Source organism: Phaenicophaeus curvirostris, chromosome 7 (assembly GCF_032191515.1).
Source record: "Phaenicophaeus curvirostris isolate KB17595 chromosome 7, BPBGC_Pcur_1.0, whole genome shotgun sequence".
NCBI lineage: Eukaryota > Metazoa > Chordata > Aves > Cuculiformes > Cuculidae > Phaenicophaeus > Phaenicophaeus curvirostris.
In genome coordinates this window covers 29,340,401-29,364,218 of record NC_091398.1, presented here as the reverse complement: position 1 = coordinate 29,364,218, position 23,818 = coordinate 29,340,401, and the positions used below count along the sequence as shown (strand labels likewise).

Sequence of the window (23,818 nt, the reverse complement as noted above, 5' to 3'; positions counted from 1 at the left end):
AAAATCACAAATTCTCAAAATGGTCTGGTACACAGAAGAAAAACATATATACGTGGTTTAGTGTCAAAGCCAGGAGTCTAGAAAGCCCACTTTCTAGAACACACAGACATTCCCGAAGGACCACTCTGCAGATTTAAGATTTGTCCAAGTAACAGCACCCAGTTCTGCCCTTCAGTTTGTGGAGATCTGTGTGCATGGCATTAGCTGCAGGCAGGGTATCCAGATACACAGTTCTTCCATATAGGGTCCTTTTTTTTTATTAGCATTATTTTTTTAATTCCTTTTCCCCCAGCCATCTGGGTGGTCTGAGAACCAGACCAAAAATACCTAGGATCCCTCGAACCACATGTTCTAATCCCAGCAGAGTTGACTCAGTCCTTCATTCTTCCAGGGTAAATTGACTTCTCTGCTCTTTGTTGCGTGGGGGGAACTTTTGGATGAGATTTGAAAATTTCCACTCTGTATGGACATTAAAAACTCTACATTTTTCTTCCAGTATCACAAGCCAGCATTCCTGCCGTTAGTTTTTATCTCTCAGCACTTTGCGTTATTTGCTTTCCATGGCCACTGGTAGCTGGGATCCCAGATTAACCAGCGCCTGAAAAGTGGCGTGCCGCAGGCTTCATTTCGCAAGCCGATGGGATGTATGAGCTTTGTCCATTTATCTCCACACACACTGGAAGGATTTCAGAGAAACACAGTGAAAATGAGGAGGCTGAGCAGACTGACATTTGAGTATACGCTGCAGGCTGGCCAGTTCATTAGTATGGGAAGGAAGAATATGACAACATGCAGCAAGTATCTGGAGGGACATGCTACACAAGGAGGTGTGCTGCAACCAGAAGGGTGAAATTCAGGGTGGACTAGGAAGGTGAACTGCATGGAAATCTTCTTATGCTGAGACAGGATTTGCAACAGGACAGAGTATAAGTTTAACCAGGAGATACAGGACCAGAAAGTTTGAACCCACACATCCCTGTGCTGTACAGGAGAAAGTGCTACACGAGCAGCCCACTGTGACAGGTCATCGTCTCTGGTGCCTACAACTGAAAGAAGCTGGTGAGATGTGAAACACCATCTAGAGAAGGAATTTATTTAGGATTAAGAAAAGGGAGAGGCCAGGAGGGGCAGCACTCCACAATTAGCCAAGAAAAATCTTAGGAAACAGACTGGTAACACTCGAGTTTAAAAGGGCAGGAGGTTAGCACTGAACATTTATCCATTTTCATGGGATGCTGAAAGCAACGGAGAATGGGCAATACTATTGAGATAACTTCTGAAAGACCTGCACTCTCTCTTCAGAAACTCTTTAGAAAGCAGCTGGAGAATACAGTTCAAATAATTTTTTCCTAAAGCACAAGCTTAACAGTGGATAAGGTGGAAGCATGAAGTCACTTTTAATCTACTATAAAGTGAGGTAAGCAAAGGGATTATCACTTAAGACTTGCTGACATGAAGCTCTGAGAATGACATTTAAAAGCAATGGTGGATTACAGAGTGACATCATATTAAATGAACATATGCCAGAGGTTTACATAAAAGACCTCAGAGATCAGGCTCTTGTTCTCAAGACTATAACCTCCTAGCTGTTTTTGCACTTCTGGTGGTGTTTAAGCTAAATTAGAGCTGCAGTTTTTCATTCAGAATGTTGTGGTGTCACAGCACCAGCAGCTCAGTGGCCGAGGTCTTCACTGAGTGCTAATGGGCATGACTCCATCTGAGCTCACCAAGGCCCCTCACTCCAGTGTGACGATGCCAACATTCAGCAACTGAAGATCCAATCCAAATATTTCTAAGCCCAAACTGTGTCTTATTGCATAGTTTACTTCGGTGAACTTGAAACCATGTATCTTCAGGTGCCTCTGGACTTCAGGTTAGAGTTTTCTGAGGGCTATTTAACTAAACACAAAACCCACAAATGATGGAACTGTCTTCTTAATTTAAGGAACAGCATAGATGTGCAAACCTCTCTCATAATAGAAAATGCTTGAAAACTGTTAATAAGATTTAAGAGAGAAAGCTGGGGGTGGAGGGGGCGGAGGTTGTGTTTGGTTTGTTGGGTTTTTTTTCCATATAGTTACCATAGTTTATCAGATTGGAAAATTCTACAAAAAAATTCTATCCCTGATGAGTGTTTTGGATTACATCTGCCCCATTTTCAGAAGACCTGATCAGCCTGTCCTCCCACTGAAGGCAGAAGATGTTAAGTGTGTACCTTCTCAGTTTCTGCACAGGTAGATAGTGCTGTGTACTTCCTTCCTGACACCTGAAAACATGTCACAAGCCCCTTCTGGAGAGCCGGCTGAGTCACAGACTACCTGACTTTTCTTAGGTCTTGAAATACCAGGAGAGTATTACCGCAACAGCATTTTAGAGATAGAAAAACCAAAGCACAGATGGAATGAAAGTAATTTTTCCAGCTCCCGAAACAGAAGAGCAGCAGCCCAGTATTTAATCTGTGGTCTTCTGGAGATGGATCAAGTGACCATCAAGTATTAATACTGGTAGTTTTACAGTGAGATTGGTATTGATAGTTCCCCAAATCACCTCCTGTAGGTTACCAAAGAGCCACCTAAAAGCAACACACTCCTGCTAATTACAGACCAGGAAGAAGTTTCAACCAGCCTTCTGGAGGGGACCAGCCTCTGTAAACCATCGAATACTCACACATTCTTATTTTCTTAAATAAATAAAAGAAGCATGTGGGAAAGAAGGGGACAGAATAAATTGGATGTGGGAGCCCCCAAACCTGTTTCTCAAATGAGCAATGTATCTATTTGGTGAAAGTCGTAAAACTTCGCAAAACACATAAGAAGGCCTCTCTGAGCAGCTGTTTGCTTTGACTCCAGAGGGAGCTTGCTCTATCTCCAAAGCAGCACAGTACCATCAATCATGACCTGCCAAAGATTTTCTACTCCGGTAGCAAAGTAAATATGAAAACACACAGGTTTTATTGGCCTGTACGTTCTGTGGCTCAACCGAGTGGCGTCCTTGCTCCAGGAACGAACATTACCTGGGGTCCCATCCTAAACCGCCTGATGGGATCAAAGCTGTGCCATGTCCCACGGAGGTTAACCGAAGGCACTTTACGCATACCAGCTGTGCGCAAAGGTAGCTCCATGAGCTTGCTATACAACCAGTTCCACTCCTCCATCAGCTGTGGCCATGAACCCCCCTGGGTGGAGAGGACAACTGAGAGCCCCTGGCAGAAAATGGGGAGCCCTGGCAGGGAAGCCCTGGCAGGGCTTGGCTGGATTGTGGTCAGGGCCGCAGGGGCACTTGGAAAATTTCACTGCAAAACTCTGGCACCTCTTCAATGAGTGTCCTGGAAGTGAGATTTTTTCAAAGGATTTCTATCTAGCAAAATTGAGGGGAGGGTTTTGTCTGTGTTATTTCAAAACCAGAGGAGCAAAAGGCACATCTGTGACTAAAGCAAATTCTACATCTAAAGCAAGAGACACTGGCTTTTCCAAAAGCAGAGTTATAAGATGATGATTATTGTTTTTCGTATGGTAAAACAACATATTTTCCCTTAACCCCACTTGGCCTCCCTTGGCTAATTCTCAGAAAAACAACAAAGGAAAGAGAAAACAAGCCTGAAACAGATAACCAATACAGAGAATCCTGGGTTTGACTTTAAATTCAGCAAATTTGTAAGCACTTGAGACAAAGCATTTTCATGAGGAAATGTTTAACAGACACCTGGCCCACCTGTGTATTACCCTGTCTAAACAGCTTGGGAGCATTGGAACTGGTCCTGAAAGGGCATTCTGTAATTTTCAACACAGTAAAAAGAAAACAAACTTCAACAAGGAGGGATAATAGGATCAGATAAAGAAAAAAGTGTAGGCTGAATACCAGGGAAAACGTGTAATATATTAAGATCGCAGGGAAACGGAGGAAGATCCATGATTAAAACAGATAAAATCCCTACCAGAGGGAAATTAAGGGCAACTCCACATTATGGAGATGGAGTCTTATCTGTGTTTAGGTCTTTGGGACAATTCAGTCCTCATGGAAGCCATGGAATTTGTGATTATCAGCTAAGGGATATTTTCACTATTTTCATGTGCAGACAGAAGAGCAACAACAATATTTTGTTAATAAATAATTTCAGAACTGCATCTTGAAACAACACCAGGATGTCAGTAGAAAAACAAGGCTGCTTTTGTTTGTTACACTGTCTAATGCCTGATGAGTTTTAACCACAGTTTAGGAGCTACTGTTAAAAAGCTTCTTGCTGAGTCAAGCCTAGGCATGTTGTTTACAAGGTTTAGCCCTGAAGGCTCTTGCGTTGGCAGGGACTTTTAAGCTGAGCTAAGGGGTTTTTAGTTATTTTTCTTGTGCTTTAAAAAAAAAAGTTGAGAGTAGCTAAGCATACCTAAAAATGGGGAGTGGAAGGGAGCTATCAGTAATGATCTGCTGTTTCTGCCAGCAGTCTTCCTCTGTAATCTAGGACTTGATCATGCAAAGCTGATGCTGAGTGCCCTTGGTTTAAAGTAGAGAGAGTTATTGCAGAGACTAGGCTCCATCAGAGTAAGCGTTTGTAAAGAAGCTCACTAAAATACTAAATATGCTCTTTGTTAGAAAAGGACTTGTTCTAACTAAGAAAGTGAATTTGGTTCAGCTTTGAACCTGCTGAAACACCCTGGCTGATAACTGTAATGGTACAGTAATGCTAATTTATGTTCTGCTTACAACCAATGGTGAAAAGTGAAATTCTGATAAATTAATAAGAGCTGCATGCAGGAGATGAGTATTAACACTGACCATTGCTCTTCCAACAGAGCCTGGGGCATCTTATGCTGCTGAAGACACAACGATTCCAGGGAAAAAACACTATGTGGCTGTGTAATTTAATGCATTATTGCAACGGCATACAAAACTAGTCAAGAGTCTTCAAATTTATTTTTCTGTCATTACTTAGCTTCCGAGTGCTGTATTTTGCAACCTTACTATTAAAAAATGTTGCTTTGTGGAAGTGGTACCTCATAAAATTTATACGTACCAATACAATTTGCTTCATTAATTCTGACTCTACAGTCCTGGAAGATATTTCACCCTATACTCAGTTTCACTCCAATCTGCATTACAATTTTTCTCAGTGTCCACTGCATTCCAGTCTCCATACGACCACAAGCCCACAAGAATCACAATCCAGGACGCTGTCTTGAATCCACAATATTCTTGCTAGTTTGCACTACATATAGCTCAAGGATCATCTGAATGCAGTACTTTCTTTTTCTAGACCAGCCAAGCAAGCACCATGATTTTGCCAAATAGTTCTTAAAGCCAAAGAAAGGTGTTGAAAAAGAAGAGTGATGGATCGCTAAATAAGTGAAATCAACAGAGGTTGTACAGAAGAGCAAGTAATCCTAATGACATGAGAAATGCTATTATATTGTGAAAAAAAATCTCTAGACATATATTTCAAGGCAATACCAACATGACCATCTTCTGGATGTATACAGTAAATGCTCAGTGATTTGGAGGAAGACTTAAGCCTTGAAATTTATTTGTCATGCTATTTAACAAGGAAATTACTGAGAGAGAAAGACTGACAACAGTGAGCATAAATACAACAAATCTTTCAGGCCCCCATCTTGGCATGTGGATCTTTTATTACTTGAGTTTTCCGTATTCCCAAATATATTCTCAAGAACAGGGTCCCACAGGTGGTCCTGCTCAAGACAGCCTTGCACATGAGTTCCTTCCAGTTAGCATAAAATAACGTACGTTCTCATTAGGCCAAATGCAAACAGTGATGAAGGGGAATGCAGTGCCATGTCACATTGAGCAATCAGGAAACGAACCTTTGACATAATGCAGTAGGCAGATAATAAGACCCCATAGTTAGCAACAAATAAGACTACACTTAATTTGCTGTGCAATGTTCATGTAATTAGATAAATATGGTACCGGCAAGAGAGCAGACAGCTTGAATACGGGCTTGATGAATTGGGGGCTCTCTGTCAGGTACTGATCACATTAATCATAAAGCCAAAACTCAATGACACAATTTTTCTTACAAACATTCACCATAATTTTCAAGTGAAAATATGCACATGCTTTTTTTTTTTTTTTTGGGCTCTTTACTTTAAGCAGGATAGATTTCTGCAACACCAGGGTAGAGTTCAACTTTCTAGAAGCTTGACCATGCCCATAGAACCAAGTCAGCCTAATGAACGAGAAATGCGCAATCTCTACGCAGCTTCAGCACCATGTTCTGAGTGGTTTCATGTTGGGCACTTGGAAAAAAGACAAAGAGTAATGGCATTTCTTTGACCCTAAAAAACCCCACAGACAAGAAGCGGTTGGCTGCTCAGCTCTGGTGCTTCACCAGCCACAAAGGCAACCTTCAACACAATGATCAGGGAGTAAGAAAGATGTAATACATTTCAAAGAAGTATGTTTCCTCTTCTAAGAACAACAACCAACTTTTCTCTCCAGTACCTTGCAAGTCATTTTTGTGAGAAATACTGCTGGGAAGGTGAAGAATCTCAAAGGAGAAAGGTGATAGGTACTTACCAACAACTCTACCCAAATACCCTCTAGGTCCCCTGACAGACAAATGCAGTCACTGCTAAGACAGTGAATTATTAATATTGGTGCAGATGAACTGAAACCTGATCGGCCCCTGCTGTACACTTGGTCAGCTGGACAACCCCAATATGACAAAATACTGGGCATTATGATTCACAGCTACATGGCACCAGTCAGTTAGCTCTTGGTTGTGTTCTGGAGAAAACCCTCCTCCATGACTCCACTGAACAAGCTGGTGCAGAGGCAGTACACCCTATCCTGCCTGCGAGGAGTGAAGAGGAGCACTGAGTGGGGCACATCTGCCATCCTCTCTTCCAATCACTGTTTTGAATATTGCCCTTTTCAGAAGTCAGTATGTGCTTTATTAGCCAGAGCTCTAGCTTATTAACTGTCTCCCAGTATATATTTTTATTAATCTTTCTTTTTTCTACAATTTTTGTACCCACTTGCACGCAAGACCAGAACTATTTCATTCAGCGCCCCCTGCTCCCCCAGTTCCCATGTTAGCAACCTGATCTGTCTTTCTCCTTTTGCACACACCATGGAAGGAGCTGCTCTGTCCCCTTGAACAACCAATCAAACTAACTGCCAGACAAGAAGACAACCACTTGTTTTCTGGTAGGATCCAGAGGAATGCTCTATTGTTTTTTCCCGTAGCAGTTTGGAAGTGGAATAAAGCCCTAGTAGCTGTGGGACTCCACAGATCTCCTGATTGCTGCCGTCTGCATTACTTGCCTCCCAGGGGGCTGTTCCCCCACTCACACCCACCCAGAAAAAGCACAGCTCTACAAACAGCCCCTGCAAAGCCGGTGAGCACTAACCCCGGCCGGACAGTGAAGACACAGCAGGGCTCCAGGAGACCAAATAAGAGTATTTAAGAAATGAGTCCTTTTTGTCCTTCCTTTGCTCTTCCTGAAAAATGTTTCCAGCCCCTACTGAACTCCCCTACTCAAGTACCCTGGGACCTGTCCTTCAGCTCATGGCTGATGGATGTTGGGTTGGCCATGGGACCACCAATGCCATCAGACTGCTCTCCACCTCCCATGGGGATGGTGTGTTTCAGGGATGAGGAGAAACCCTCCTGGCCACACAGTCACTACAGCCTTTGTCCACACTCCCACTGGCTCCTTCTTCCCTGCCTTAGTCAAAGCTTACAGGAGGTGAACTTAGATCTCTGTATAAACGCGTCCTCCGAGATGTCAAGGGCTATTGAGCTGTCATGTCCTGGATGAGGAGATCATGATCCCCCCTCTTAGGGAACAGCTCCTGACTGGCATCTGTGCTTGCTGGCCATCAGCTGCTGCCGGGAGGGGAGGCTCTTGTGAAGAGATCACCACCAAAATCCAGGGCCCTGCCTGTCCAGAGCACACACAGACACCCCTGTGAGTACTCACTTTTTTACTGCATTTTAGAAAACATCATCCACCCTGTCTGGGCTGTGATCCGGTGGAATGAAACTGAATTATAGCACTCCCAGCAGCCTTTCTCCAACATCTCCCCAGCCCGTGGGCAGGGACAAATGGTACAACTGGTCTCCAAATAGAGGGATCAATGCTGGGTCTTCATCAAGACGGTGCCAGAAATGACCAAGGCACACTGTGACACAATAAACACTGGCACGTGTGACAATGCAAGTCAAGCCTGTCCTCGGGACCTCAGCCAGATAACCACACAGAAGCCCTGCACTCCCATTCTGCTGCTGTACGGCGCTTGTACAGGCTTAATGGAGCTGTAGAGCACTCCTGCCAGTCAATGTGGTATTGCCACTAGACAGGTACAGTGGAGCAGGGGGAGCCCGTAAGTCCAGCCTGCCAGGAGGGCAGCAAGTCCCCAGGACCTTAGCAGTGGGATTTGGCATGCCGCAGACGGCCAACATCTCAGCAAGGCACAGGAGTGGAGATGCAAGACTTACCCATGGATAGCGTGGATAGAGTGAGGTTCGTAATGGTATCGTCCTTCCTGGTGGCGCATGTCAATTGGCAAAGGAGCGTGGAAGGCTGGAAAAATGTGCTGCGGCACTGTTGAGGGGAATAGAAGAAGAAGAAGAAAAAAAAAAGGGACTTCAAAAACTTATCCTTTCCTTTTAAAACAATTTCAAAGGCACTAAATCTCCATGAATTTCAGAGCAAGAGCAGTGCAAGACAAGGGGTCTTCATGATATCAGCGCTATCATACACCAGAGAAGTGGAATGAATAAATAATCAAAGTCATGCAGAGAAATCCTACATCTTCGACATAAAAGATCTCCAACAGGGTTTTTGACAAAGACAAGCAGCTAAGCGCTCTTTGAACTTGAGGAGATTATAGGAAGCACCAAGGAAAACTAGACTTGCAACGCAAATCAGACTCAACAGAGCCTGGCAGGATCTAGACCTGTGTCGTCCCTCGTGCCTGGAGTGGCAGCAAACACCTTTCCTGAAGGTCTGTACACAGAGACTGGAAATATTTACCTAAAAGTGTAACAGTGAGAGAAGAGCTAATGCAGAATGTCTATGCAGTCAAAAGACGCTCAAAAGTGCCTACTGCCAGGTTCTGAGAGAGAAGCCCAAATTGCTCTCACTTGTAATCACTTGAGGCCCTATTTTTTATTCATTTGAGAAGCTTGTTTCATCTTTGATGGAAAGATAAAGTGGTCTCAAAAGGCAGAGAACACCTACATTGACTTATTAAGTCTACAGGTTTTAATATTTATTATTGACCCCAAAAGTTAACGGTGAGAATATTTGAGTGAGTTGAGCTGATGGAAAATTCATCAGGTTATTTCTCCATGCCACCCCTGACAATGCTGTCTTGCCACCTGGGCCGTTGTTGCTAAAATTACAGAAGCTAAAGAAATACAATTAACAGAGCCTAAGTAACAATACCGTACAATCTCCCTCTGATAGGGCTCATTGCACCTCTAATAATGTTGCTTTCTAGTTTTGTACCAGTGATCAGCTTAAAGAGAAGAGACTGGTCTCGCTCTGTTTTTACAAATACTGAGAAGTTTTTCATTAAAGATTACTTAATATTGCCACATGTCTTCTCATTCCCTCTCTGGCTTCTTGGCCCTTCTATCTAACTGAGGACTGAAAAAAAAATAAAACCAACCTCCTATATGAGCATTTCAAAACCCAGACTGCATTCAGTATTTCACTGGGACTTGCCTCTGCGACAGGTAGCATCTCTCTGTAGAGTGGGGAAGCACCATCCAAAAACACAGTGTCAAGGCTTGGGCCAAGTCTCTCGCTGATGCTCGGCGAACTCCAGTAAACGCCAAGTTCTTTTCTATGAAAGACTTGAAATTCAGCCTTTCGCATCTGTGACTCCAGCTGCAACAGAGCTACGCTGACTCCGTCCGGCAAGGCTGTGCTCCTTTTGGATCTGTCGTGCAAATCCTGTATGAAATCCCTGTATATGTCTTCCCTGGCATATCAACAAGAGGATCTGAGGCTCCTACTCCCATTGCAACGTACAATCACCAAGCACAGCACGGCACAGGCGCGTCAGCCGGGAGAGGTGAGAGACTACACAAAAACAACCCTCCTGCCAACTCTGCTGAAAGGCGTTAAGCTAAGGTAGTCAGGGTGGAAAGTATTTAAGGCTCCGCAGCAGACTTGCTCTCCGTGCTCCAGCGAAGGGCTGGCACCGCACACAACCTGATACACTGGGAGCATTTTTGCAGCTCGCCTAATGTCAGGACACAGTAGGGTAACTGTTAACCGCCTTCCCCCCTTCTGCTCCCCTCCCCTCCTCTCCCAAAAGCATCTGAGGGGGAGAATAAACTTGCATTCTTTAGGATTTGCTTTAGCAGGAGATTCACCATTTAACTGTCCTGGGTAGGGGTGATCTGTTACAGAAGGACACTTGTAAGGAGTCTTCATTTTAAGAGGCAGACAGTGTTTTTCCAAGTCAGAAATGAAGCAGAGTTCAGCCGTCACACCCTGTCCCCTGTTTGCACAGCACTATCCAGCCTTTGGTCTCCCCAAACCACGCTCAGCCCAAACCACTGCCAGGGCTGGCAAGCACCTAGAGCTGCTGCCCTTCTCCCTGAGGACACTGCCATGGCCACAACCCGAGGATAACATAGGGATCAGCAAGAGCAGGGAAAGGAGGTTTTACATCATCACACACCAAGCAAAATCAACTAACCCGACACTAACATCAGATGCCAGGCAACACAAATATCTCTTCCAGCTTGAGCCCCTAGGCTGGGCTTCCTGCAGTGCTCGCCCCGTATTTATGCCATACAAATAAACCAAACTCTTCTGTAGTCCTGGGGCCAGTCTACACACCCCAGCTGGCATTCCTATAGGTGAGATCTCGCAACCTCCCAAAACAGGGTGGTCATTCTGCCTGTAATGGGTAGGTCCAGGGCTGGGTGAATCCCCAAATTCCAGGAAAGCATGAGATGACATGGTCTGCAACTATGATAGGCAATGTGGTATTGTTTTAATAAATATGGAGAGTCATATCCTAATCCTTGTGCCTATTCCCTGGACCAGTTTAATTCAATAATAATGATTAAACCATTAAGAACAATAGGCCAACCTCAATCTCCCAAAGCGCACACCAGTTCTGTTTTGGTTTTTTCTTTTTGGTAACTGTGCATTTCTAAATAATTGATTGCTGAGGTAATACTGGAAATCCTGTGCTAGAAGAGTCTTACCCTGTCACTCAGGAGAGCTGGGGAAAGAAAACACAAGGCTTTTGCTGCTTGGCCTCCTTTCCTAGCTATCTGTTGGTATAAAATGACATCTGAAGAGAATTTCTCCCTCCTCATACCTCTGATTATTAATGGGAGAAAGAATTCCATGAACTTCCTCCCTCCCACCAGCACTGTTCATTTGGTTTTTTGCAGTTCAACCTAGATGAGAGGGAGGATCAGCAGTGCCCCTGGCTTGGGTGCCTCTTTCACTCTGCCCCTCTCATTTCCAAGCCTACCACATGCTCTGTGCTTTGCTGCCACAGAGGATGAGGGAAAGGGCTGGTTTTGGTGACGTCCCTTTGCAATGTCCCACTTCAGAGCTTCTCCTCTGCTCCCCTGCTCGGGAGCACCAACCAAGCCTACGGGCTTCAGTGGCTGGCGCTGTTCCTTTTTATTCTCTTCCAGGTGCTTGGTCAGAAATAATGAATGGTTTTATAGGCAATCAACTACCAATTCATAAACGTCAGCCTGGCTCTGCTTCTTGTTCCCACCCCTTCCAAAGAGGACGGCGAGCTGGCAGCAGGACAGCCACACATGCCGTTAACAAAGATGGATGTTTTACACATACGAGTTAAAAAGACAATTATATTCAATTACTTCAAGTAAGTCATGGTGATGTATTCCTGAATAGCCACGGGAAAGGCAATATGATGATTAGGGTAATGAATTTGCCAACTTTAATCTAATCAAGGCAATCTTTTGTTTAGCATTATCTGCTTTGCAGTGGCAGAGAATTTACCAAACCCAAGCAATCTTTGCAGATTTAACCCCAAACCTGCCCAGTTAGCACTAATGATGATTGTTTTACACAGAGAGAGAAAAGTTTGAGCAGAAGGCAAGGGGAAAGCTTTGCCTCAGGAAAAAAATGGGCCACACCAAGTCATGCGGTACAACAGACTGGGATGCGAAGGCACGACATGGAACCTCTGAAAGTCCCATAGCACTGGAATAACAGAAAAACATTTTTTCTGTCTCCTGTGGAAGCAAAAGAAAACCAAAGAACAAATCAAAGTAGCCCCCAAGGGGCAGGGATGATGGGAAAACAGGGTGTTCCGTACAGAAATAACATGGCTCTTCATTACGCCTGTGGCACGCAGCTCCCAGCAGAGCAGCAAGGCACAGTTGGGAGGGAGGCCCCACCTTCACCCCAGCCGCTGCTCGTGCAGGAATGCGTCTGCTCTGCGCCATTTGATAAGGGGAAAGACGCTGTTACCTGTCCCCACTTGTTGGAGCTGATTTTCTGGCCAAGGTTTGTGAGCAAGACATGGACCTCCCACTGCTATATTCTCATCCTTGCCTATTCAGAGGCCAGCCAACTCTCTGGCTTCAAAGAGAAAAGATATGAAGCAGAAACACGAGTTTAAAGGGGATGTCCCTTTGCTGAAAATACCAGGAATCAGGGAGGGAGGCATCAGAAACATGCATTTTTTGAGGATGATGCAGGCTTTTGATTATCTCCACAGATAAACCTGTGCTTCAAGAGAAACACACACTGCATGTATGGGTTTGTATAGCAAGCAAAGGAGCTGTTTTGACATCACTCACAGCAGCACCCCTTTTTGAGCCCAAAAAGGAGAATTAGGAAGGGTCAAATAAGCTTATTCCATTCCAAATACTTCAGCCTACACATCTGATAGCTAAAAGGAAAATTTAAAAAGCAACAGAAGAAAAGAAATCAGACCCCATGCCACTGAATTTGGTTTCATTTGCAGTTCGTTTTAACAAAAATAATTTGGAAAGCCCTTAGGAAATCATTTAAAGGATGTCTTCTGTTCCCACTTGCAACTGGAATGCTGCAATGAGACTGGCTGGGGTGATGTCTCCCCCCTACACCCTCTGTACCATTTGATCTGTACTGGGCTCCCACTGCTTTATCTAAAGCACACGAGCAGCACAGGCCACCAGATGGGTTAAAAAAATGCAGCCTTTCTATGGATGTCCAACAGTCTTCTGTGGGAACAAGCAGTCCAGGCTGTGAGAGAACTTCCATAAGAAACAGAGCACAAAGATTCTGCAGTTAACAGGGAAAGATATTTGTTGAGGTAAAAAAAGTAAAAGATTGCTGTCTGGGCAATTCAGTATCTGTAGCACTCTCTTCAAGAAATTTGAAAAAACACCTATATAAACATTAACGTTATATAAAAGAGGAAAAACAAATATCGACTTCTTGAAATCCTTTTTGGCTTGATTTTCTATGTTTTTTGTAATGCATGGGATACAGTTTTCACAAAGAGAACACAAGCTGCCTTGCAAAAACCAACAAAATTTCACCTCTCCTTAGGAGGAGAAGCAAACATGAATTTGAAACACAACCCTTTTTTTAACTAGAGAGATGCTGAAACAGAGTAACATAAAATAACTTGCCCAAGCCTATGCAGTCAAACAAGAACAGGTTCCTTGGTGAACCTTAACCACAGCAGACAGAAACTGCAACTTTATCTCTTTCCTTTGGAGCCCCAAGGTATTGAATTGATTTGGATTAGCAGGAAAAAACTTCCCCAGACAACAGCTCACGCACTCCTGTCACTGAGGTGTCATTCGTAGCTGTGCACAAGCAGTTGACACAAAAGAACAATATGAAGGAGATGTCCCAGAAGGTGCTGGCGAGTGCCTATGAGTGCTTTCACAGCAGCAGTTCTGGGCTGTCATGGGCCACATCCCTCTAACTGGAAGAGGTGGGACGCTGCTTGGTGTGACACGGCAGCTTCTAACAGCTACTGCTCTCTGCCCCCACCCCCCTCCACCCCCCCAAGTCCAGTGCCTGTGAAAAGGGTAATAGAATAATTGCTGTCTGCACTAGACACTACACGGAAACCCCTCAGACATGGGAAGAGGCATTTGCTAGTTTTTCCCATCTTCAGAGCAAAGGACCCTCTCACTGTCCACATGTTCTCCTGAATTTCCAAACCCCACTCTTGTCTCAAGGACAAGATTAAAGATACAACAAACATGAGATGACTCTCACTCAGTCATCACCCTGAGTATCCCAAAGCATCAAATGAGAAATTAATTGTAGGTGGCATTTGTTTTCTTACTACATTTTTTAAAGTCCCAGTTTTACTCATCCACAGTGTCCTCTGTAAAGAGATGTTTGGTGTCGAGCAGCTGTGGTGGCAAATGTCAGGTTTGTTTTGAAAAAGCAGGTGTGCTTTGCTCCTCAGCTTTTCTGTTGGAGCTCCCTGGGTTTCAGTGGGCTACAGAGCATCCCTGGACAGAGAGGCATGCTCAGTGTGCAAGCAGGGGAGGCAAACCTGCCCCAAGCAAGAGAGTGTGTGTGTGGCTCCTTGACTCCCTTTGATAGTCCCTCCTGGGCATTTCAGCGTTTTATTTGGATGGCTGCCCCTCCAGCAAAGCGCTGCGGGGCTGTAGGTGTCAGCAAGGGAGATGTTTTTGTGTTTGTGTGACGTCCCCAGCATAATGATCTCGCTGTTTAAGTGAGTTGAGCGAATGAATGAGCACAAGGAAAACATATTCGCTGAAAGCACAGCCAAAGTTAATGCACCATTAATAATGGCCTGGGTGAATTATTGGAAGAGATAAAAGGCCTGGGGTCAGGGAAGGTCTGAGACAAAGAATGGGGAAAATTGGGTCACAGAAACATGACAGAGCAGATCACGCTGGTGCGCCTGTGGGATTCTCCTCGGATGAAGTCATGTACCACCATGCAGAATATTAAGGGCTTTGCAGGAAAAGCCATTCCTAGAACCACCATTTGGATCAATACAGGGAGGAGGAGCAGACACACAAGCTGCCTCCTAGCCACCCATGAGCCCCCGTTTGAGAGCTTCACTTTAAAGTTGTTTAGATATTTTGCAAAATACACCAACTGTGTGCTTACCTTGAAACAGGAAAATTATGTGGTTGCTAGTTACACCTATCTGCAGATTTTCTAAGCAGAGAGAGGTGTCTGAGGCAGTACCTGGTCTCCCAAAATGACAGTGCTATACGTTTCACAAAAAGCCATCTCAGGTGCTTCAGCAGCTCTGCTTTTCTCTCTCCAAAATAGTGGTGGACCAGCCGTGGACCTGCAACTTCCCTTCCTGCACCACCAACTGCCTGACTTCATGACACTAAATTACTGACTAACCTCGCTTTGTCAGAAATTCCCCTCTTTAAAATGGAGATAATAATACCTCCCTACCTCAGAGGTTTGGTTAATGTTTATACAGCACTTTAAAAATGATGTGGTAATTAAGTGCTCAGTATTATTATATCAACGTGTATAATGATTCCAGCAGACAGCACTATAAACAGGGCTGCACCATGCATGCTTTTCTTTTGTCTGGCTTGTTAGCATTTGGTTTGGTTTTCATACAGCATACTTGAATTATTATTGGTTAATTATTATGATGTTTTATTACCTGCTCAGTGGCTTTGACAAAATAAAGGAGGAACTATGCAGGTAAAATAATAGTAAATATTCATTCTGGCTAGCTAAGAAGACAAGAGCAATCATAAACGGGAGGCAGAATCCTACCAGCTCACCTGCGGGAGATCCTTCTCCTGCCCTGAGCATTACAGGCCATTTTGAAACACAACCAGACAGTTGTTTTTTTCCATCCAGAGGAACGTAGAAACAGTTTTCTTTTCCTTTAACATACTGAATAAAGAGAGGTGACGGTAGCCTAATGTACCAAACTGTTTTTTCAGACAATGCATACTTAGTTTAAACACGGGTTGGGTGCATCACGGCAAGCTTCCCATTCAGTGAAGTGATCGAGAGCATACAACCAACTTCTCTCGTACAAATTGTTCAGCTATTGGTAAATACCTTGCAGGGGCATTTAAAGGGACTAGCTAGGATGCAGATACACGAAAAGCAAACAAGAAATAATAAGAAATATATTGCCCTTCTTCAACTATAAAATCACAAAAAAACCTTGATACAAGCATTACAGTACTAATGCCTCAAAGCACCCCCAGGACAGAATTACTACAACTTTATACTTGCATAAACCGAGGCACAAGTGAGAAGCAGAGGACAACAACGACGACAACAGTTGCCTCATCTCCAGCAGTAGTGCTGGAGCCCCTTGCACACATTCCTCCACCATGGAAAGGTGTGGAAGCTGTTTGTTTCCCTGCCAGCCAGCAGAGGCACACACATGTGGCTGCTCAATTCCCTGTGAGGACACAGACTTTGGATGCCCACGTGGATGCAGTGCTCACCTTATACATAATAAAGCCAGTTCCTGGGCTTGCCTGCACAATAAAAGTTGTTATAAAAGCCATGAGTCACAGTAAACCTCTCTATCAGACACTGCAAATGCAAAGCTGCCCTTCTTCCAGCACCCGGGAGGAAACCTCCTTGGGAACCATCACAATGCCCACCAATCATCCTGGGGAAGGCCCAGAGGGGTATCCTCCCTCTAAAGTTTATTCTGCTGTGTCAGCTCATATGGAAGAACAAAGAAGTCCTCTGAAGATGCTGCTGGCTACCATTACACAGCCCCCACCTAGGACATGTGTGCTGCTGGCACACAGCAGAAAGAAAAGTGGTCCTGGTGACCATGCAGACAGGGAACACGTTTCAGCCTCAACACCGTTTTTGCTTTCAGACATCGCTGCTGAGCCACAGGCTGCATCCAAAAGTGGGGCAGGCAGGTATGCGTCTGCAGAGCGAGCTGGCTCTTGCAGCTGGGAAGGGGTGAGATTAGATCAGGAAGCTCTCCCCATGGCCCCATGGCCAACTCGAGGCAACACCAAAGGAATTCGCTCATAAATTTCCTCCCCACTCCAAGAAGGAGGCAGTGTGCTTAAATGAAGTCAAGCCCCAGTGGAAGTAGAATTATTCTTGTCCATGTCGATATCTAACCTGTCCTGAAGCTCCCAGCAGCTCCCCTCAGCTCACTCCCATGCACTGCCTAACTTTCATTAAGGGCATTAAACCTGCCAGTCTTCTCGGGCAAAGGAGCTGGAACAATCACAGTGAGGCTAAAAATGGCCTTTTCCTCTACATGGAAAATTTAGATTAACAATGTAAGACTTCATTGGCATTTTCTACAGCAACACAGAATTGTCATTAAGAAATCAAACACTGAAATACCTCAAACTGCTATCTACCATCCAAGACACTGCATGAGGGGCTTTCTACCTCAGCCACAAAAGGGCTGGGGAAACTGTCCCGGTGGGGACAGCCCAGCTACTGCCAGAAGGGACAAGAGGACACCAGGAAACCCTGCAACATGCTCCTGTGCAGGAGCTGGCTTTGCTTTACTTCAAATGTGACCAAAACTAGGGCACTCTGCTTCTAAGTGAGCAAAGAGGAATTTGCTGAAGACTGCAGACAACCCCCATGGAAAGTTCTGGCTTTGCTCTTGTAAAACAGGTTGTACCCAAAACTTTCAAAAACTTCAAAACAGTATTGGGAGGATGAATATATGCACGTGTGTTAAAGTATTTTCAGACATTCAGGTGGGCATCTGTGAATAAAGGTAATGCATTATTTATTACTCTAGAAGAATTCCTGGGCTCTTCAGGTTACTGATGTCTGGTAGCCTTAAGGGGACAAATCATTATATTTTTTACCTCTGGGAAGGATAAATAACATGAACGTAGAGCTCTCCAGCAGCCAGAGGGAACCCTACAAGCACAAGGAAGTTCTGCAGTGGGGTGCCCAAACACTGAAGCTCTGATGGCTTCCAAAAGAGCAATAATTAGAAAAGTCTCTTGATCAGCCGTGCTGTCACCAGTCATCATCTCCAGTACTAAATAGCCTGAGTTGGCGGAAGGTTTAAGGCAGAACAATTTTCCGTCAGAAAACGTTTTCCAGGAATCTGCAACTGCTGTCAAAAGTGGCACAGAAGAGATCAAGATGGTTTATGATCTATTATATTTTAGACTACAAGAAGAATGTGGAAGTGATGAACTCGAAATGCCTTGACTTTATTACAACAATATCTGCCAACATGGGGAGTTTCTGAAAGAAATTGCTGAGAATTTTTGCTTCCTGGGAAATTAAAAAGAAAATAAAATTGCCTTTTTCTGCTAAGTAAGCATTGAATTCTTCTTTGGGACACAATGAAATTTGAAACATCAGCAGCATGATGGTACATGGCAACCCGCTCTGCTCACACTTCCTCTGGAGAAGTCACCCAGGTTTCTGTCTCTAAGCTGCACTGCACACGGTTGCTGTCAAGGCCAGAAGCATCCTAGGCTCATTTCTAGACCTTGTGCAGGCACGGTGACCCTTCTGAAACACAAGCCACCAAGGGTGAGATGGAGATGGACAACGGGATGTAAATCCCACCTGGGAGATGCCAGTCTGTCTCACCACACCTAATCAGGAGTTTCTGCCTCCACGCTGGGGATTCTCAGAGTAAGACTTTCCCACTGGTGCCAGCTCTTTATTGGACAGACATGGAGCTGCGACTACTGAACAGCAAAAGAAACAAACCCAAAAGGCCTAATGCAGCTTATTAATTCCACAGGTCTTGAGCTGCGAATGTTGAGAGTCTTGAAAATCACTTAATTGCCAGGCTGTCAGGCCAAGATGTATTTTGAGGATGCTGCCAATCTGACAGTTATTAACAAACAAAGAGGCCACAAGCCCTGACTGCACAGAGATCCTTGTTACTTCTACTCATGTGCCACCTCCCAACAGGAAGTACTTAATAAGAATAATAATATCCCGAAAGGCCAACCTACGGCAGTGCAATTAAAAAGCTTTTCTGTCTCACTTTGAGGGGGAAAAAACAAATGAGAGGGAAATTAAAATCAGGCAGGAAATTCCACTAGAACAAGCTGGCTTATGTCCTAATAACACAGGATTGTGCCAACTCCTCCAGAAAGCATATAGGAGAGAAAAAAAAAAAAAAAAGAGAGAGAGAGAAAGAAAAAGAAAAGCAAAAAGAAAAAGAGAAAACCAACCCTCTAGACTGACTTAGATCTGAGGCTGCATTGTGGTTCAGCTGTGGCTGCAATTCTAAAGGGAGAAAGGCAGCACAAGTGAATAAAAGGCAGTTTGCTTTTCGAGCAAGTTGCTGTTATATAATGTAACTCTTGTATGAAAGCGTGGCCACCGCTGCTTTGTTGAGAAAAGACACAGCCCGGTAAGCTTGAAGGGCCAGATGGATCCTGGGGCTTGTTCTCCCAACAGCTGCTGTCAGAGAATGTAAAGAAGAAAAAGAAGAAAAAAAAACACCTCCCAACCAGTGAGGAAGAAATCCCAGTGTGCAAGGGGCACACGGGGAGCTGAGGGCAGACCAGATGGTGGTTCAGCTTGTGCCTGCCTGGACGGGCAGTAGGAGGAAAAAATCACAGTAACAAAAATATCTATGCAAACTTACAGATCCTCAAGACAGACACGTTCATGGAAGAAAAAATGCCTACAGGTTTAAGGCAAGAAGTTTTCTCCAAGTTGTTATCGTCCTGCTTCCTGGGAAGCCAGCAGCATCATGGATTCACTAACTGCACTTCCAGCACATGCAGAAATTTAAAAAAAAAGAAAAATGGGCCAAGGGGATTTGCCATTGACTGTTCTGGGACCAGGCCAATGAATGAGCAACTCTTTCATTCCCCTGTGTATTTTGTGTTAAAGCTCATTTCACTGTGGGAGCTACATCGCTTGGAACGGCTGGTGAAAAGAGACTGTGTGAACCTCAGCCGACTGCTGAGTTCCTGGAGTGTTTTCCAACATTCCCTCTGCCTTTCTTCCACAGTCCCAAATACCTGGCTCCGAGTCCTCAAGACGTTTCTTTCCTGGGTACCCCAGGGAGAAAGAAATGCATTTGATGCACAACCCTCCTGACAGTTGTCCTGCCTCCCGTGGAAGGGACTCTGGGAGCTGAGAACCAGAGCACTAAGAATGCATGAGGCTGAACGTCCTACTCTGTATGGCTCAGCTGCGCCCAGAGGTTGACTTTACATCTGAGCAAACTTATCCTTGCCTCTCAAAACAGCATCTGCTTCATCTCACCTAGAATACAAGGCTAAATCCTAATTTGCTCTTATATGGAGGCATTATGGGGACAGCACTAATTGGCATTTATGACTACAAGGCAGCAGGAGCACCAGAGGACACCAATGCTCTTGGCTGCATCTGACACGACCAAGCCTAGAATCTCCACCGATGAGATGTGGAGGGATGGGGAAGTTCAGCAGCCTCAGAATGGAGACAGCAAGACTGCTTAAGCACCAAAGGGCAAAATTATGTGAATGAAAATGGAGGGGAAAGTGCATCATTTATCACACAGTGCCCTCTGCGTGACACTTCTCATCTGACAGGGAGTCTAGCAGAGCCCTGACTGTGTGCCTTCCACTCATGTAAATAAAAGTTTATAGAGCAGCATCATCCCAAGCTGTATCCCTAAAAGCACGTCTACAGAAGGGAACGTACAGAAGGCATTCAAATCGACCCTGACTCATAACCCAGCTGTGCATTCACACCCTTCCCTCCCCAGAGTGGCACTGGCACTCATATAATCACACACAGAGCCAGCTCAGGGAGTTCACCCAGCTGAAAACCACCTAAAATTTTATTGTATGGGTCATTGGTTGAATCAGCTCCCTGAACCAGTTTACCATGAGATTGTTGGTGCACACGTGAGCAAAGGCCCTTAGGCTGTGGTTCAGCAACACCTTTCAGCCCAGGCTACCACTGAAAGCAGAAGTCCTGACCTCATTTGGCCACTCATCCTCATATCATGTCACTCTCTATTATGGTGGCCAGGCTGGTTTTGTGTGGCTGCAGGGCTGGATGGACTGAGGAGCACATCCTGCTGAAAGATAACTTACCCCCTCCCAAGGGCAGGTACTCAGCTGGGTGATCTGCACGCTCACAGCCCAGCTTCCCAGGTGCCAGTCCCAGGAGGCATGACTGCTGCTAGCATTGGTCAAACCATGCCTCTGGAGACACTGGGCAGACGATCTGTTGCAAACTAAATAGATTTCCCCTAATCCATCAGGTAGTGCACCAGGAGGTATCTGCACAAGGAGCCAGCACAACTTGCAGAAGCTGGAAAGGTGCCTTGCATTAGAAAAATTCCCAGGCAGATGCTTAAATCCCATGAAAGCACAGGTGCCAGTACCAACAAGAAAGAGCATGCCAGCTTGCCCTGAGCACAGACCTACCTGAGCGGTCTCTTCCGCTACAGGGATGCCTGCTGCCATCACGGGGACACCCAGACCCCTTCGTGCTACAAAGATTTTCTCAATCTTTCAGGACAAGCTGAGCTTCAAATGCAGCACTGGCATTTCTAGCCTCTCCCAATCCAAACCGCAGGAGCAAGTTTGCTTTCTCTATGCATATTCTCCTTCAGGCACTAAACCAAACTGAAATCAAACTGTTCCTATAGGCAATGGCTTGAAAAAATTCCTCTCTATATGAAAGGTCTGTTTATATTTTTTGTAAAATTGAGCAAATCAAGTCTGAAAAGCTCCATAGGGAGACTGCTGTGCATTTTCACCAAAGTTCTTTCTGGAAATGGAAGCAAAGAGATCGGCTTTCTACTAGTCATGATAAAACTGCAGGGCTGGATATTTTTACCTTGCACTTCTATCCAGGTGATAAGCATCTCGGTAGCCTTCAAAGAAGAGTTTTGGGAGTTTGCATGCTTCAGGACATCCAGTCCCTGAAGCGCTCTCAGTCCATAAAGACTAGGAGGATACTGCACAAGCTGGTTTCTAACCAAGCACAGGGCAGCCTGCTGCTCTTAACTAAGCAGAAGGTCTGACAAGGAGAGGGGTGAGGAAGTTATCTGTTTTACCCAGCTGTGGTTTTGGTGCAGGCTAATAACTCCCATGTATCATCCTGCCGTGGTATGAAAATTTTCTGCCTGGTGTTAAAAATGTTCCCAGTGCAGTTTGCAGTGGCTTCTCCAGGAAGCTCATGCAAAGTGCTGGTTGTTAGCATGCTGCTTGCGTAATGAGGGTGCTTAAGACTGTAAGGGGTCTCTGGAAGGTCCTGAAGAGTGATTGCAGTTCAGGAGACTCACCCACCTGGCAACATGCTGATTTATGGCCTGCTCAGTTAATAGCCCTGCTTAACACAGGAGTTTGTCGAGATTAAGTAATTGCCTGAAACAAAAAGTTTATTATCTTTAAGTCTTTGCTGATGAATGACTGGGTGTTGGAAGAATCATGTGAAAGATCATCTGTGATTCCCTACCACTTTAAGGAGGGGGGGGGGGGGGGCGGGGAGAAAAATAATAAGCTTTTAAAAGACAAGCTTTTCCAAAAGGAGTTAGAAAGCTTAAAACCTACACCGACACACGTCTGTGGACAGTCACAAGAAGGTTTTACATATGGTCCGGTGCTATCTAATAAATAGCTCAAGTAATAACAACAGTTCTGTGATGCATTTCTCCCCAAGAACTGCAAGAATTTGCAAAATTTTCTAAACATTAATTAATACCACCCCTTGAGAGATAACTGATTCTGTCACACAATAACAAGAGTAGGAATAAATCAAGATGAAAAGCCCGTTTCATTTTCATACATCACATAATGGCCCTTCCCATCCTAGAAAATTCTGGAAATTTTCCAGTCTAGAAAACACTGCAGATAACTGTAAAGTTGAAAGATGCCGCATGCTAAATTCTTCTACAATTATTACTCATCTCTATCTCCAGATGCTTCAGCAAGCTTAATTGGCTTGATTAAGGTCTCGCATGTACGCTGCCTCATGCAACTGTAATCCAAAGTGCACCAGAGCACAAGGTTTGCGACTTGCCTTTGTCCACCCAACCCTGAGACAAGGTGCCACATGCTGAGCATCCCTTACACTGGGGCTTGTGCTAGGAGATCGCATGATGCAAACCTCTCCTCCTTCGTCCCGTTTCCTTTCCACACCCAGATTTGCTCAGAGTTGGACCCTGAGCACAAAAGTACAGACATGAGGGAAACAGGAGTGAACAAGAAACCCCAGTCTCTATTGCAACCACTAAGTAACGTTCCCACAGCCCCAGATGTCAGACACGCTGTCCCTCCTCATATCACTTTGAGGCCTTCCTGCAATAAAATGCGACCTGGCTCCAGCTTTTCCTAGTGCTTCTCATATTACCTTTTAATCCAAATACATATGGTTCAGGGAACACTGAGAGACTTGCATGAAAGGATGTACACCAAGAGAATGCAAACCCTGGGAAAAAAAGATGAGCTCTGCAAGACTCCCTTGGCCCCAAACATGTTCCCCTCCAACTCCCCAGAATATTAATCAAGAGCCTGACGAGATTCCTTTTGAAATCCCCCAAAAGATTTCCATAGACTGCAGTGGTGTTTGGATCAGGCTACAAACTCAGAATAAATCATAAACTGGCTACATCTGCCAAGTTTATTTCTTTCTTTTCCAGGTTTCAGAGCAAATCTATTTTACTGCTGGGAAAAATCAGAATGAAATAACTGACAAGAGTTCAAATATCCTGTATTACTCCCCATATTAATTCAGCCAGTGAATCTATCCCGTAACATTGGGAAGCGAAGCACATTACTTTGGCCAGATCTAACTACAAAAACTGTGCTGTTTAATTTATATGCATTTTAATATCTAAGACAACCTGTGCAAACCCTTTTCTTTTGGGTTACAAGTGATGATTTGGGGGGACTAAATTTAAGCACAGGCTTAAGCTAAGCTAAAGCAAACCAAACAAC

General features: G+C 44.6%; 1 protein-coding gene across 4 annotated transcripts in view; it reads right to left on the bottom strand.

Moving 5' to 3' along the window:
- The window catches only part of GLI2 (GLI family zinc finger 2), a 149,168-nt gene that overhangs the window by 61,781 nt on the left and 63,569 nt on the right, over positions 1–23,818 (bottom strand). For 3 of the 4 annotated variants that reach the window (XM_069861399.1, XM_069861401.1, XM_069861400.1), the window contains exon 2: positions 8,456–8,561. The exons of the other annotated variant lie outside the window; for it this stretch is intronic. In XM_069861399.1, coding sequence (XP_069717500.1) covers positions 8,456–8,561 — 106 coding nt within the window. The remainder of the gene's footprint in view (positions 1–8,455; positions 8,562–23,818) is intronic. 4 annotated transcript variants of the gene reach the window in all.